General features: G+C 38.1%; 1 protein-coding gene across 1 annotated transcript in view; it reads left to right on the top strand.

The window, feature by feature from the left end:
- Window positions 1–17,264, top strand: part of MED14 (mediator complex subunit 14) — a 34,426-nt gene that overhangs the window by 5,455 nt on the left and 11,707 nt on the right. The window contains exons 3-20 of the mRNA XM_021546150.4: window positions 471–576; window positions 1,172–1,345; window positions 1,766–1,895; window positions 3,569–3,697; window positions 4,064–4,171; window positions 5,034–5,166; window positions 5,692–5,842; window positions 8,324–8,435; window positions 9,061–9,186; window positions 9,967–10,045; window positions 11,601–11,760; window positions 12,143–12,337; window positions 12,896–13,030; window positions 13,463–13,539; window positions 15,051–15,211; window positions 15,484–15,630; window positions 15,722–15,813; window positions 17,106–17,258. Of these exons, the coding sequence (XP_021401825.1) occupies window positions 471–576; window positions 1,172–1,345; window positions 1,766–1,895; window positions 3,569–3,697; window positions 4,064–4,171; window positions 5,034–5,166; window positions 5,692–5,842; window positions 8,324–8,435; window positions 9,061–9,186; window positions 9,967–10,045; window positions 11,601–11,760; window positions 12,143–12,337; window positions 12,896–13,030; window positions 13,463–13,539; window positions 15,051–15,211; window positions 15,484–15,630; window positions 15,722–15,813; window positions 17,106–17,258 (2,368 nt within the window). The remainder of the gene's footprint in view (window positions 1–470; window positions 577–1,171; window positions 1,346–1,765; window positions 1,896–3,568; window positions 3,698–4,063; window positions 4,172–5,033; window positions 5,167–5,691; window positions 5,843–8,323; window positions 8,436–9,060; window positions 9,187–9,966; window positions 10,046–11,600; window positions 11,761–12,142; window positions 12,338–12,895; window positions 13,031–13,462; window positions 13,540–15,050; window positions 15,212–15,483; window positions 15,631–15,721; window positions 15,814–17,105; window positions 17,259–17,264) is intronic.

Genomic DNA, 17,264 nt, shown 5'->3' with positions numbered 1-17,264 from the left:
AGATATTGTAAAAATGCTAGAATGGTGTTTTGTTTAGTGTCTTATTTATTTGTTTGTTTATCTGTAGTGAATATAAGTGTATTGTTACTGTCAGCTCCTGTAATCCTTCGGTATGTTGCCTACTTTAAACTTAATCTTAAGCCTCAGGGAAATCCTATAAAAGGTGTAAAGATAATTTAGTTGAGCTCACTGTGGAATCGTTTCTCTTACAGTCAGTCATTAATTCCTATGAATCTGCTTTTTGTTTCCCCAGTCATGGTTTGTTAGAATCCATGTATGTTGTTAGGTATTCAAAACGGAGACTTTTTCCCCTATGCTCTTAATCAAACAAGCCACATACTACTGGTGACTGCATTAACACAATTAGAAATTAGCATTACAGCTGTTTTTTTTTAATTGGTACACAGTTAAATTCCAGCTTTATTATATATCTAAACACTGGCTTAATGTGCCATTTATTTTTTTTCCAGAAAAATAGAGATAGTGCAGTTTGCAAGTCGCACTCGTCAGCTGTTTGTTCGTTTGTTAGCCTTGGTCAAGTGGGCTAATAATGCTGGGAAGGTGGAAAAGTGTGCGGTAAGTCAGACACAGTCTGGCATGAAACAGGCTCTGAGGGATATGGGATATTGCTGCACCCTGACTTCTTCTTACTACAGAAATTTTAAAAAGAATTCCTGTTTAGAAATTGTATAATCTTGTTTTTTAACAGTTCATGTTTCCAAAAACTCATCTGTGGCATAAAGTGAAAGCTTGTCTGCACATAATGCCAGGAGCGATTGGGTTAAGATAACAGGACAGGGAAGATGGTGATCTGAGTGTGTTAGTTCTTATTATCACTTTCATGCTGATCTTGGATAAATAAGAATAAAGTCCAGAATGCTGCAGAAAAACAAGCCTCTGCTGATTACAAACAAGTATGGTTGCATTCCAGTAGCAATCAGCAGATAAAGAGCTGTGAGCTGTACAGATCCCCCACGGCAGCAGGAAAGGCATGTAGATTTTAAGTGTCCTTGCATGTGAATGTAAGCAGTGGCCAGAATATTCATTCCTTCTTTGTTTTGTAAATGCAGTTGCTTGAATTGGAAGTGACAGATACACTGAATATAAAGGGCTATTGATTTGTGCATTTTTTTTATTTGCCTTTTTTTTTTTAACTCCTTGTCCTCTACAGATGATATCAAGTTTCTTAGATCAGCAAGCCATCCTGTTTGTGGACACTGCTGATCGTCTGGCATCGCTGGCTCGGGATGCTTTGGTTCATGCTCGGCTGCCCAGCTTTGCCATCCCATATGCAATTGATGTTCTGACAACTGGATCCTACCCTCGGCTGCCCACCTGCATTAGGGTAAGTAACTGCCATGTCTGGGGGTGTGGGAATCCCCTGTACAGCATCAAATGCACAATAATCAAACTAATTGTCTGTGTGCAGATGGAGCTGTAGCTCAATACAGGCCTAGTGCCAAGTCTGTAGTGTCAGTTTCTCATGCAGAACACTTCCTGTTTGAACAAGTTATGCTTTCCCAGTAGAGCATTCCCTCCATTTATTTAGTTCCACCAAATTTAGTGATTTTATTCCGTGGTCAGTCTCGGGTAAAATGTAATCAGCTAGAAAGCAAATATGAGTGTAAGATATAAAAATTCACTGGGCAATGGCCTGTAGCATTTATATTTTCAGACTTCTGGCCTGGCTGGTTTTCACAGTTGCTGCTATGAATCTGTTATACGTATTTGAGATAGGTAGACTTGCTTGTGTTTGTTGTAACAGGATAAAATAATCCCTCCTGACCCAATAACAAAGAGTGAGAAGCAAACCACACTTCATCAGCTAAACCAGATCCTTCGCCATCGACTTGTGACTACAGATCTCCCTCCACAGCTGGCAAATCTTACAGTAGGTAAGAACTGCAATTTTTTTTTGAAGGCTACATTATTGCAGGCTGATGTAAAACTGCTGTTTTAATGCTAAAGCAAAGTTAAATGGTAGCTTGATTGAGACCATTAAGAATGCTTCATCTATTAAGACTGGATCCTGTCTCTTTATGACATCAAAATATGTGGTTTTTTTCCCTGTTTGAAAAATGAGAGTACTGATAAAATTGCTGAAATATTATTTATTTTCAAGAAGAAATCCTGTGCAGGTAATGCTACAATCTTTTAGACATTGTTTTGCTCTTTCAGCAGGTGTTTTGTGAAACAGTCTTTGGGCTACTTCATCTTAATTTAATTTTAAAATTAGTTGAACTGTTATGTCTTTCTGCAGAAACTCTTTGAACTTGAGTTTAAACAAGTCACTCGATGTTACTTTTTTAAACTGTTTTGTTGTTCATGTTCAGGCACAGAATTTGTTCATATTTATGCATGCCCTTTTTTCAGTGGCTCACCACAGTGCAAATCTCTTAAACTGTTTTGAGATCTGTTTTCATTTAGCCCAAACATTTAAGACAACCTTCTGTACAGGAAGAATGGCTGTAAACTGGACTAGGTTATTGCAGATTCACAGAGAATAGGGTGGGAATGGACCTAGTCCATGCTTTTAACAAAGACAGGGTTAGCCATTTGTAAACCATTCCTGACAAACCTAGATCGAAGATGTTCCTGAAGAATCTTAGTGCTAGTTTTCTGTAGTCCCTGTGTGAGTGCTTGCAGTATCAGTTTTAGAGGTATTTTTGTCTAACAGAAGTATATATATGTAATTTGTCTGAGCTCTTAAGTTTTCAGTTAGCTAAACATTTCAATGACTATAATTTTCTGGTTTGGAGTTTGATTTGTTTTAAGAGCATGTCTGGGGTGCTCTTGAAAATGAAATTTCCTGGGTTAAATCGTTACTTTTTTGCAGGAATATTGCTAAATGTCTTTAATTGTAAAGGTATATAATGTAATTTATTAAATTATTGAGAAGGTTGACCTGCATGTCAGAATAAGGACTTGTACTTACTTGTTTGCTCTGCCTCTCATTCTTTTATGACCTTGCTTGCATAGTTTTAAAGTCCTTGTGGAACAGATAGCAGTGTTCACAGGTGTGAGGATGTACATGTCAATTAGATAAATAATGTGCATAAATTTTTGCTTGTTGTGTATATATAAATTCTGCAAAAGATTATCTTCCTCACATGAAAATGGATTTAAAATATTCTAATAAATGCTTTGCAGTGAGATGTGTTTTCAGGGCTGGATTTCAGCCTGGGCTGAGATCCATGTTCTGAATGTCATTTGAGTATTGCTGAAAGCATCCATTGTTGATAGTAGCAAAGAATAGGAATATTTCAGCCAGATGTTTTGTTGGTTAGGCTGGTAGTCGGCTCCGTGTTACTCTGTATTACAGAAGCACAAGTGTTAACAAGTTATTAGATTTAACAAGTTAGCTTCAGGACAGTTTGTACAGCTTTCAGCGGTGCTTATTGACATTGGGTCTGTTGCAGACTGTAAAATGTTCACAGTTGCACGGAAACATAAGCAACAGAGCAGAAATTATCAGGAAGTAATCCATTATGAGTGCCAGGAGCTACCACACTTATTTTTCAGGCATCTTAGGAGGCTGAGTGAAATAAAACATTCTTGTCTTCCTTAGCTAATGGCCGTGTGAAGTTCCGAGTTGAGGGTGAGTTTGAGGCCACCTTGACAGTGATGGGTGATGACCCTGACATCCCCTGGCGCCTTCTCAAGCTGGAAATTTTGGTTGAAGACAAGGAAACTGGTGGTAAAGAAAAACTCAAACCTTTACACTTTGTTTTTACCATGATATTCCTGTCTGACAGTGTATAAGTCTTGTTTATGCTGGGTTTTCTGCATAGCACCACTTAAGAGAATGAAGTTATATGTACTTGTCCTGTTTTGATACTTTATAGGCTTTTAATACCTTAACGAAGCTATACAGTGACAGTGTAGTAAAATGACTGACATTTCCAGAATAAACCAAGAATTTTGTTGTTTTGTTATAATATCTGCTATGGAAATTGCCCAGTACAGTTGAATCTCTTTTATTTTTAATTTATCAGTTTACTGAATTATTTTAAATACCTACTTTCCTGATGGCTAATGTGACTTATTTTTCATTTTGCTAAAGATGGTCGAGCCTTGGTTCACAGCATGCAGATCAACTTCATCCATCAGTTGGTCCAGTCCCGGCTGTTTGCTGATGAAAAGCCCCTTCAGGACATGTACAACTGCTTACGTATCCTTCTGAAAGGGGCTTCTGAGTTAGGTGTCTGGTGTAGCCTTGCTCTTAGTAGCTGCAAGTCAGGAAAGATGGATTCCCTGCTAAGCTTGGGGGAAATGTCTGAACACAAAGTTATGGTGGCCTTGAAATAAATGATGGCCTTGGAAGCTGTAATTCTCAGGTGCATGTCAAATTAAATTCTACACACTAAATCAGCAAAGGTGAAGGTGAGGTATTCAAGGCAGCAGGTTGTGTGGTAAGTCAGTGCAGCAGCAGCAGCAGCTAATTTTGGAGGTGAAATACAGAGCTGACTTGGAAGTTCTGGGAGCTGGCAGTTCTTGCTACCAAGAACAGCAGTAAAGTGCAGCTGATGAGGATGTGTTAACTCTATTGTATTTTTATGAATAATGAGAGGAGATACAGCATTTGCAGTGATTTTCCACTTGGAAAGGGCAGATTGCCTGACAACGTGAAATGGATTTCAGTGAAAGTCTTTCTGCAAAAAGAGTAAGTTTTTTTAGGGTGACCACTGGAGATGGGGGTTAGAGGTAACTATAGGGTGAGTGGAATTTCTTTGTTAGTAATCATCTTTTCAGGAAAACATGATGGCAACCAGAAATCTGTAAAACTGGGCTGTGACTCTCTTGTCTATCAATCTGTCCTAGGCTAGAGTTTAGAAAACCACAAAAATAAACCCCTTTGAGAAATATTGGGTGCTGTTTATATGTCTTTATCTCTGGATTAGTACATTAGTGTGTTTTCAGACAGCGTCTTGTGTGACTTAGATGACAAAAGGGTTGATACAGTATACAGGAAAAGGTTTGTGTAGTACACAGACTTTCTGGACATCTTATATTCCCTTAGTTCCATGCATTAGACTCCTTCTGTCTGGCTCTTCAGCTGGAAGTCTTGCATTCACAAACACTAATGCTGATCCGAGAGCGCTGGGGTGACCTTGTGCAAGTGGAGCGGTACCATGCAGGGAAATGTCTGTCACTCTCTGTTTGGAAGTAAGTTCATTTTGAAAGGACTGTTAACAAACAATACATTAAATAACAGGAGGGATTGTATTTACCAAGTTTGAGCCATAATTTTCAGAATTCTGCTTTCTTTTTGATGCAAAACTCCTAAATTCTTGTTATTAGGTACTTGTGTTGCATGATTTGCACATTAATGTACAGAAGAGCAGTGGATGCAGTTATAAATGAGTTTGTATTTACACAGATATCTAAAAATTGATTAGATCTCTGCCAGACTTCTACTGTATTTATTGCTTCTCCTGTATTTATAAAATTTTAAAAAGCAATCCAAGTACACTTCTGATTGTGTTAAATTTGCAGTCATCTAGAATTCTTCATGTAATTATAGTTTACCAACAGTTCTGCTTTAAAATGTCATCTAAAACAAATGCCTTTTTCAGTTCAACTGACATAATGTCGTTTTTAACCAGAGCACACAGCATCAAGGTTTAGCTACTGAAAAACATATTTTCTGTTCTTCTAGTTGTGTGGTTTAATTATTCTATTTATTTTAAGTCAACAGGTACTTGGCAGGAAAACAGGGACTGCATCTGTCCATAAGGTCACTATAAAAATTGATGAAACTGATGTCTCAAAACCCTTACAAATATCTCATGAGCCTCCACTGCCAGCCTGTGATTCCAAACTGATGGAAAGAGCCATGAAGGTAAAGGTTGCTTTGCAGGAGGCATCTAATTTTGTGAATCAAAAACTCAAGTACTTTACACTGTCAGTTTGTTCAACTTTGACTCTATTTAAGGGGCTGTTTCTAAGATTTCTAGTAAGCATTTGCTGTAGGTTGTGTAATGTTTATGTGAGGACCTCAAATTGTTGTTACAAATTATTGGCCTTGACTTAATCTTAAAAATTGCACTTACTTCACAGTGCATTATGCCACTTGTGAGATGGAATGGTGAGGCTGGGGGAAACAACAGCAACGTATCAGTTATTATTAGGGTTTGGTTTGAAATGCTTTATAGAGACACAGTTCTTCCCTTTCCTGTCTTGGAGCTTCTCTGAAAATCAGCTTCCCCTTATCACTGGAGTTGGCTACCTAGCAGTGCTATGCACTTTAGAAAATCTTACATTATGATTTGGAAATCTTGTGCTGAAGAGCTGGTTTGTTTGTTACAAGTGTTGGGTGAAACTTAGTTTTACATTATCACTCACCAGATTATATTATGTGGCTTATCTGAATGTTTTAATTCCTGTATTTTAAAGTTGGGATTGTTGAAATTATCCAAAATGAGTAACTCTGGTCAACTTCCTGCTTGGATCATGCTTCACTAGGGATAATTCTAGATCTTGGTTAAAGATAGTTAAGAAAAATCTGGGTATTATAATAAGTCCTCTGCAAGTCCCTCAGCAAATGTGGCTTTGATATATCAGGATGTCTGTTTGTCATTATTTCTTTCAGAGTTTGGGTTTAGGAGAGTTAGTAAACTGGAGGGAATGATGTAGTCTTCACACTTTCAGTACAGTTTTTCCACAGGGAAAAGCTCCCCAGCTCAGATCTTTCACCTGTCTCACAGAACTTCCTACTGATGGTATCCTCCACCTCCTGTACATACGTTGTATTTCAGCCTCTTGGCCCATCATGTTACCTGTGCTGACAGACAAGTCTGTTTGGTGAAATAAGAACTACCAAGGTTTCAGCTACAGAGGGATGTGGGAAACCTAGTGAAGCATGGTAGCCTTCTACTCTACTTCTAGAGTAGGAATTCTACTGTTAATATAGTAAATATATTCTACATTTACTTATGTAGCTACTACATATAGAGTTGATTTAGTGAAGGTGCTGTATTTATGTGTAAATCTAAGAACATGCTCTTTATCTTCAGCATCTGCTGAAGATCCACAGCTGACACAGTCTAAGTTCACTGAATCAAGTCTGCAGCCTGTAGATTAAGATATGAGGCCACTGTAAATTTGAGATGTATCACAGTTAATGCTGTCTCCCTTTATGAGGACTTGCTCTGAGCTTAAAAAAATTATCAGCTGTGGTAAATACAGTGCTGTTGTAGTGTTTGAATAATGATTTCAGCTGTAATGACGTAGATGGCACACTGGGATTCTGTTTGTTTAAGATACTGTATAAAACAGTGACACAAACAAACATGTTTGTCTGAGCAGGTTGCTCTGCATTAATCTACAGAAAATTGGATGGAGCTATAGAACATACAGTCACTTTAACCCATTGCAGCTGCTGAGGTGAAATGCTGTAGTGGATAAAGACATGATTTTTATGGCCTTATCTTGGAAAGCTTCTCTTTAGGGGAAGGTCTTTCTGGTATGCAAAAGCTTGAACTGAATATTGTATAATTCTGTGGTGCATGAACCTCTTCTGCATTTATCTCCTACGCTAGAATAAAAATTGAGTTTAATTCAGCTTGAATAGCTTTCAAAGCAATGTGAGGTTACCTAGAAAAAAGGTTTAGCTGTAATCTGGAGCTTTGCTTATGCAAAATATGTAAATAATGTGACTGGAATGTGAATGAATGTGAATGTAAATGCTTTAATTTAGATTGTACAAGTAAGTTACAGTGAATATAAGTGGTGGCATGAGCTTCAGCACTGGTAGAGCAACAGAATGTAGATGCAAGCCCCTAGATACTTCTGTGTTCAGTAGGGTTGGCCTTACTCAGTGTCTGTCGCTGCATTGTTGCCCTGTTATCGGGACTTAAACTTATTGGATTTCATGTTACAGCTGCATGTGTGTTTGTGTAGGGGCAATCATATCCTAATGAAGTGTTGCTTTGGGGTGTTACGTGTTTGGAGTCTTTTAGCTTAAACTAGTTACCAATGGCTGAGAAAAAAAAGCTAAGCTGAAAATGGACCAGCCTTGATCCAGAACAAGTAGGTCTGCAAGGGAGTGGCAGCAGTATAATTTGTGAAATGTCTTTTACACCTTCTTCTAATCTTAGCTCAAAACTCCTCCCACTGCCTGCTGCACAGATAGAATCTCATGGTAGCTTGTTGTATTTTATAGTGCTCCAAATACTCAAGTTGATAGTCAATGTGGCCACCACAATACTAAGCAAATTATTTCTGAAGTGATTGTTTCATTAAGTACCTTTGTTCCAGTGTGCTAATGCAGAAGCTCTACACATCAAATATAAGCTTACTCAAGTATTTTTCTTTTTTACAGATTGACCACCTATCAATAGAAAAACTCCTAATAGACAGTGTCCATGCAAGATCTCATCAAAAACTCCAGGAGCTGAAAGCCATTCTTAAGAGCTACAATGTTAATGACAATTGTATGTGTTTTCTAATGAAGTTTTTCTGGTTCATTTGCAGTTGTGTCTAGGGATGGTTTCCTTTTCTCTTTATGTTTCTTGTTTTCATTAATTTAAATTTAAAAAACTAAAGTGAAACGTTCAAAATTAACAAAACTTAACTTTGAATTATTCTGCATTGATAATTGTAAAATACCCATACATCTAAATGCATGTAATAAATGAAGCTGGTAGAACACTGTAGTCTGGTTTGAAGGATTAAAATTTACCTACTGTAAAAGTTGCTTGTGTTCAGAATTGAAAGCAAATATTTCACCATTTTGAACTAGTTTTGAATGAGACTTTCCTTAAACTGCTGTTAACTTTTGGGATTTAGATTGATAATTATGAAGCAGTGAGTTAAAAGATTAGTAATCTGAGGATTGGTAATCTTCAAATTTGGTCTGCCTTTTTTTGTTGGTTTGTCACAGAGAAATTCCTATATTCAGATTCCTCTCTATGTCAACACTATAATAATGTTCAAGTAAAGTTTGTTTCTCTAAAAATATACAGGTTTTTTGATTATAATTGGCTGAGTTTTAATGTAAGCTTGAATAATAATAAGCTTGAATTTTGAGTGAAATTATTTATACCATTTTTTGTTTAGCATTCATTGAGACGGCTCTCCCAACTCTTGTAATTCCAATATTGGAACCATGTGGTCGATCAGAGTGCCTGCATGTATTTGTTGATCTCCACTCTGGAATGTTTCAACTAATGCTGTATGGTGTTGGTAAGTAGGCACAAAACCAGGAAGTATTTCATATCTTGCAGGAATTCTGTGCTGTGAAGTAATTTTGTGGGAACAGTTCTGTCAGATCTGCAAAGTTTTGTGAGCAAATGAACCCCACACTTGGGTCAAAATCTGGGTATTGGAGTTAAGGAATAGAACAGAGGATCTTAGTGTTTAAGTGTCACAGTTCAGTTAACATTATTTTAAGAGGACAACAGAGTAATTATTGTTGGGAGTAATGCAGTTCATATTCTTTATGACTCATGGTTCCTGGCTTGGCTGTTAATGGATGGAATCATTTCACATGGATCTGAGTGAGAATTGTATGATGTGACCTTAAATATATTGAGTTACTTCTGTTCAAGTCTTAGCTTCAGGTTTCACATTGCTTGAGAAAAGAAAGGAAGTTATTTTAGTTTATTTGGTTAATAACAAGCATTACGGATCATCTGTTGGTACAAGGGACAACAATTACAAGTTGCACCAGAAGTTTCATCTCAACATGAGAAAGCAATTCTTTACAGAGAAATCAAACAATCCTTCTAACAACCCCCTGAGAGTTTTAGTGGAGTCTTTTGGGAGATGTTCAAGATGCAGTTAGATCATCTCATCTCTGTTCTCTTTCCCACAAAAGGCTGGACCAGGAGATCCCCTTTGAAGCCCGAACCTGGGCTGTTATATGATTATGAGATAATTTAGATGAGACACTTTCAGTGTAAGTTTGAAGTTTTGTTTGAAGAACTGGTGCTAAGACCATTCTCCCACCTGATGTTCTTGCAGATCAGCTGACACTCGATGACATAGAGAAGTCTGTTAATGATGATATGAAGCGAATCATTCCTTGGCTTCAGCAGCTCAAGTGAGTGACTTGTACAATTCACTTAGTTTGCATTTGTGTTCTGGATGAGGACATTTGCATGGCTTTGTGTTTTACACAGCAGGGGTTATAGGGGTTTCTCACTGTTGTAAGCAACCTTGAGTATTTGCCATCTCTTCTAAGCAGTGAAGAAAAGTCTGGTTTTGTTTGGAATTGATCCCATAGTCCTGCTTTAATTTTCCCCCTTATATGTAGCCTTATGCATTGCTGTGTGCACACTTTGCTTGAAGTCTTTTCACTTTTAAGTAGCACACCGCTTGCTTCCTGAGAATCTTTTTTCTGTTCATCTTCTATGTCCTTTATTCCACTGTGTTTCTACAGCTGAACTCTGCTTGTTTCTCAACAAGAATGATCTCACTTCTCACAATACAGAAGAAAAACCAGGAAGTAGCCTAGGATGATTTAAATAATACCTGTTTATCTTCTAGCACTTCAGCCCTTGCTGGTTTAAGTCTCTAATCTTCATTCCATAAAGCCCTGAGATTTAAGCACAAGATACATTTGGCTCCCATAAGAGGTTGTAGCAAATAATACAAACACAGTTTGCATCTGCATGAGAATTGAGTTCCACCTGCTCTGTCCTTTTGGAAATTCCCAGTGCTCTGAGTTAATTGCAGGGTGAAATCTCTATTTGAGGAATTCTGCTTCTAAAAGAAGCTTGATGATGCATGAAGCACTGGCACCCTGGAGAAACTAATCAACCTCCCTTTGTTATAAATAATGTACTTGAGATAATGGCTTGGGTAGTGCTGCAGTTTCTGAGGAAGCTCAGCAGTCCACAGAATGTCTTTTAGGACAGCTGTATCTGACATGTATCTGTGACAATAAATGTGGTGTGTTGTGATGGAGAGGTGCTGAGCAGCCACACTTCCCACTGCTGTTGTCAGTGGAAGTTTGTCTGAATACCCAAGCCATGCATTTTGGAGCCCCTTTCAAGCCTAACTTATCTCACTGGCCTTGCCACTGTAGGCAAAATCTGTTGGAGTGGGACAAAGTTTAATTCCAAACATGAGAATAAATTTGGTGTATTGCATGTAGCTCTTCATCTCCAAACTTACTCAGATGAATGAGTCTGTTTATAACATAGCTTAGAGTGACATCCAGCTTCAGTGATTTTTTTTTTACTGTATTGCTTAGCAGCATATGGGAGCAAAGATTTTTCTGTCTATACCAAAACATAATTGAAGATTCCAGATCGCTAAATAACTGCAATCTACATTTTTTAAATGTTTTCCTCCTGTGTTTTATAATGTTTGTAATTTCATATTGTAGTATATAAAAATTTATTCAGCAAATAATTTCAGGGCTTTTCATCTTGAACTAACAGCTGTCTGTTAAGCTGAAGACAAGATAGTGATAAGAAAATAAAAAGTAATGAAATTTTCTATGTGATTTTTCTTTATTTAAATTATGCTGCAGTGATAGATATTGGCTTAGAATATGACTGACTCTTAATTTGACACTAATACTCTACACTGCAGTGTATTTGAATCATAAAGCCAGTTTCATGGTACTAATACCTTTATTTCCATGCAAGGTTCTGGCTTGGACAGCAGCGCTGCAAACAGTCTATAAAACATCTGCCTACAGTGAGCAGTGAAACTCTTCAACTAGCTAATTATGCCAGCCACCCAGTGGGAAACCTTTCCAAACACAAACTGTTCATCAAACTCACCCGCCTTCCCCAGTACTACATTGTAAGTAACTGAGAAATGCTTCTGTCTTTTGCTCCCCGTCATGGATATCCCAGGCAGTTTGTTGTACTGTTAACTTCATATTAGCAACCAAGTGATTGATGTAATGCTTAATTCTCTCCTCCCTCCCTTCTCCTATGGGTTTGCTAAATCACTCAGGCTTGTACAGAAGAAGGCACATACAGATTTATTACTCAGCAACCTTCCCATTCTGTATGTTTCCTGAAAGGTTTGGTATTTCTTCTCTTTTTGGAAGCCTTTCCTAGCCACAGTATCAATACATTGAAAAAAACTAATGTCTGTTCTTTGAAAAGGAAAGGATAGGAACTGAATTAGACTTACTCTTAGCTTGAGAATCTTCTCGATTTGTTTTATCTAAATATAGGTTGTAGAAATGTTTGATGTTCCTGGCAACCCCACAGAACTAGAGTACAAGTACCATTTTCTGTCTGTGAGCTATGCTGAAGGAGATGACAGCCCTGCCACTGCACTTTTACTACAGCAGTTCAAACCAAACATTGAAGAGTTGGTACTGGACACAAAAAGTGGCAAACAAATGAAAAGTGGTGTCAAGCGCAAGGTACGTGTTCCAAAAGCCATTGGGGTGGTTACAGTGCATGAAAGCTCATCACAGTCTCTGAGCATCAATTCCAGCTTTAGTATCCATGTTTCCAGTGTTTGTATGGCTGAAATCTTACTTGTTGTGGTTCTTTGGACTACTTCCTTAGGGAGATGCTGGGAAACTGTTTTGTAACAGTTGTCCTTCAGTTCATGCCAGGCCTTCTCTGCTGCTCTCAGAGCCAAGGCAGAGCTCTGTGCAGAGGAGTGTATATATATTGTACATGCAGAGTGCTGCTATCTGTGTGATACACTTTGGGCCATGTGTAGATTTAGAAGGACTTGCAGAGGCTGATAAGAGTTACTTCTTGGGGCCAGGCTGACATGGCTTAGTAATCTACAAGTACTGTTTTAAGGACAGACTTAAACTGAATTGTTTCAGTCCTGAAGTGGATCCTTCCAGGAGTTTGTGCTCAGGGTGTGATTCATTTAACACTTAGATTAATTAGGTTATTCCCTGACATCTCTTTAAAGTGTTTACTCCAAATATGCACGTCATTTGTCTTTATTTTAATTCTAGTTATCTGGAGATCCATGTTCCATAGAACACAAGAAACCAAAACGGTCGGGAGAAATGTGTGCCTTCAATAAAGTGCTAGCTCATATTGTAGCCATGTGTGACACAAATATGCCCTTTATAGGGCTTCGGATAGAGGTACGTATTAATTTTTTTTTTTCCTTCTTTCCCTCCCCTGCTCTTGATTCTGGTGTCTAGATGTGAGTATTTGGCAAATTTGTGGTCATGTGCTCACTCTGGAGTTCCCCTGCCAGCTAAGCCTGGGTGACTCAGTCTTCTGCACTGTGTTGCTCTAGTCTAACTTGTTAGAGCTGCTTCTCTTAGTAGAAAGCGCTGCAAAAAGCTTGAAAAGTTGAGGGAAAAGGGAAAATGAGGATGAAAGATATACTTGTGGGAAGGATTGAGAAACAACTTTATACCAGATTGGCACAGACTGTTTTTTGGCTTTCCAGTGCTTGAGGATGTGAAACATCTGTCACCCTCAGGGGGAAATAAAAAAATCCTTGAAAATGTTACAGGTTTTTTGCTTGACTTTTTGCTTGGAATAACATTTTTCTTGTTCACTCCTAGTTATCCAATATGGACATTCCTCACCAGGGAGTACAAGTAGAAGGAGATGGCTTCAGCCATGCAATACGTTTGTTAAAGTAAGAGGATATTCTCTATGTTTTGTTTTATTACTGTTCATACACTTGAGAGAAAAAAAAGGTTTGTTTGGAGAGTAACAATAAGAATATCAGGATAGCAACAAGATTTTTGTTTTGGGGTTTTTTTCCTTTTTTTTTGGAGGGGTGTTATTACTGTGTGTCATGTACTTGAATGTGAAGCAGTGCTAGAGAAAGGGGAAAAATAGAGTAGACTAAGAGCCAACTACAATTCTTTTCTTTCATTAGCCTAAACTGAGGGGCTCTGAAAACAGTGTGACAGTCCTCAATCCTTAAATCCAGGCAGTGCTAAGGAAGAAGTGGTGATGATTCATGAAAATGCAATTTTAGATCAGATCAGAGGCCTACATACTCCATATGTTATTTGACAATTATATGAAACTGCAGAGGAAAATCACAGGATTTCCAGAAAAGACAATTGCATGGTAAAGAGGTTGTAGAGGAAATATCTGAGAATCATACAGTAATTTAATAGGTTATTTAGGCCCAAGTGCAGGACTTTGCATTTGTTTTCATGGAACTTCATAAGGTTCCTGTTAATTTGTTCCTCCAGCCATCTGTGATCTCTCTGAAGGGCAGCCCTAACCTTCAGCATGTTAAGTGCTCCCTTCAGTTTGTCATCATCTGCAAATTTACTATTCTTCTGTATCATATAGGCTACTGAAATAGTTATATTGAAATTCTTAATAGCAGGCCAATAGTACCTGCCTCTATGTTAACCCTGAGGAATGCCAGCCACAACCAGCCACTAACTGGACCTGCAACAAATAAAGTTTAAAGCAAAAAACCACAAACCCCAAAGACACCTCCTAGAGTAAAACCTTTGTAACTCCTGTTCTGCAGAAATGTAGAGTGACATAAAGGCACTGCTGTCAAATCAGGCCCTACCTTTTTAACTTTGCAAATGAGCAGAGAACTTGTAAACTGAAGTTAAGGGTGGAACGTGGGATTTCTGGCTAGATCCTCAAGGAATTTGTAAAAGAGTTTGGCTTGTTTTTACTTAAGTTTTATTTGTCTGTCCCCTGTGCTCAATTCACACATTGGGATATGAATAAATTAGTGAGTACTAAGGGAACTGCCAGGTTGTTCATTGCATGTAGAACAAGCTTGTTCTAGAAGGCAAATAAATTCAGATAGCCAGAGAACTTAGTTATTTCCATGTTTTTTGGGTTATTTCTCTATGTAAGAGCTTTATATTGGTAAGCTCTTAGTTCACCAGGAGATAAGGACAATTCAGCAGATCCTTTAACAGTCTGTAATTTGCAGGTGTTTAATCCATATAAAAAGTGGTCTTAGCTCAGAGTGCTTTTGTGATACACTTACTACAGTCCTTGAAGAGGAATGGGTTATCTCGCTGTGCAGTCCAGCTGCCTCTGCTGTTGATTTGTTCGTCCTTTCATGTCCAGACTTGGGAGTCCCTCAGGAAATACTAGAAGGTAGTATACTTGTGGAGCTCTACTGTGTCTAATGGAGATTGTTTTTGTCATGTACAGAATTCCTCCCTGTAAAGGTGTAAACGAGGAAACGCAGAAGGCTTTGGACCGATCTCTTCTTGATTGCACTTTCCGACTACAAGGTAGAAATAATCGCACGTGGGTGGCTGAGCTGGTGTTTGCAAACTGCCCACTGAACAGCACTTCATCCAGGGAACAAGGCAAGTTTGAGGAATGCTGGTAAATTTTGTTTCTTTGTAGTTTACATTGTCTATTCCAGTAGTTTTAATGTCTTGGTTTAAATGGACAGCTGTCTCTTCCTAAGATTTCTGATAAACCAGTGTACGTTAATCAAAATTCTGGCTGCTGAGTTGATGCATTTTTGTTATTTCAATGTGTTTCCTGGTCACTTGCCACAGTTCACTCTCAGTCTGTACACCACAGCTCAGGAACCACTGGGTTGATCAGTATTTCCCATCTCCTCACACTGCAGGACCAACCCGTCACGTTTACCTGACATATGAAAACCAGTTGTCTGAACCAGTTGGAGGTCGCAAGGTGGTCGAGATGTTCCTCAATGACTGGAACAGTATTGCTCGGCTGTACGAGTGTGTCCTGGAGTTTGCACGGTCCTTACCAGGTACAGAAATCACCTCCTTTTTGTCCAAATGATGGGCTTACAGATGACTGTGATTTTCTCACTCTGGCTCTCTTCCCTCCTCTCTTCACAGACATCCCGAACCACTTAAACATTTTTTCAGAAGTTCGGATCTACAACTACCGAAAACTTATCCTTTGTTACGGAACTACCAAGGGGAGCTCAGTGAGTAACTCCTAAATGGACTTCAAATGTATGATTGAAAACAGAATGGGTAGGCTTAGACTTCTCAGAATTTTGCTGCACAATTTTTCTTTGTAGTGGAACTAATATAGATGAATGTAGAAAAGAGAGGGTGCCACGTTGCTGATTTGCTGGGTTGCTAGAAGTTCAGTATTTTTGAGAATTTCTGTTAAATGCTTTATATTGTGGGAAGGACAGTTGTGTGCTTCTCACTAATGAAAGCTGGTGTGGCAGCCTTTTTCTGAAAAACTTTGTGTAAGTATTGTTACTGCTCACTGCCATACTGGGATATATGGATGGATATGTGTAAGCTGAATGTCTAATTCTGCCTTAAAAGAGAGGACTCTAATAAAGTTTTAAATGTGGTGCTGTGCTTTCAATGAGGTCTTCATTGATTATTTTGTAGCAGTGCTGTTCTCCTGTTCAGAACTCTAGCTTCCTCTGTAGTATTTGAATTTACAACTTATTAATTACTTAAATAACTAGGTACTTGCTCACATCTTTGTGTTAGGTGCAAGGTAGAGGAAGAAGTAAGAGCATGGTTATTTCAGATTGAGAATGTAATTTTGTGTGCAGCTGATGCGAAGTAACTTGAAATTTGCTTTCTGTGAGCTTTGTGTGTTCATTTTCTAAGCTGAATTTCTTTTAAGTATTTTTATGTGCATTTTTGTGGGAAGTGTAGGAAAATATATATATTTATATATATATATATATATATATATATATATGTATACATACATACATATGTATGTTATCTATATGTAAGTAGCCAGAGCAGCAGTATGGACTTTGCATTTAACTTCCTTACATATTGTCCAGGACTCATTTTTGTGTAATGTAACTTAAGAAAACCAATCCACCTCCAGCAACTCACTAATCAGTTTTCCACACCATGAATCTCACAAGTTTAATTTTCTCTCTCTCACTTTGGCAGAAAATATTATTTTGCTTTTTGGTTGAGTTGCTGGTATAAGTGCCCAGTTCTGTAGTTGCCAACAATCCAGGCAGCTAAATTGATGTTAATCCTGAGAGTGCTTTTTCTTTTCTTCACAGCCTTAGCAGCTTTTGAGGAGGGTGAAATATGTATCTGTTGAGGTTTGATAGAAAATGGGGGGAAAAATTAAATCTGATCAACTTTCTTGTTATGTCTTACTATAACCTCTTAGATTAAAGGTTATTACAATCTGTAATATAAGAGTAGAATAAGTAAGTAAGTTATTACAACCTACTTGTTCTAGCTTCCAATGTTTATGTTTATGTTTGTGACATTGCAGATCAGCATCCAGTGGAACTCCATCCTCCAGAAGTTCCATATTTCACTGGGAACAGTTGGCCCAAACTCAGGTTGCAGTAACTGTCACAACACAATTCTGCACCAGCTCCAGGAGATGTTTAATAAAACACCAAACGTGGTGCAGTTGTTACAGGTAATG

This window comes from Lonchura striata, chromosome 1 (genome assembly GCF_050655825.1).
Source record: "Lonchura striata isolate lonStrDom1 chromosome 1, ASM5065582v1, whole genome shotgun sequence".
Lineage (NCBI taxonomy): Eukaryota > Metazoa > Chordata > Aves > Passeriformes > Estrildidae > Lonchura > Lonchura striata.
The sequence above is the reverse complement of the archived record's forward strand: the minus strand, read 5'-3'. Positions and strand labels throughout refer to the sequence as shown.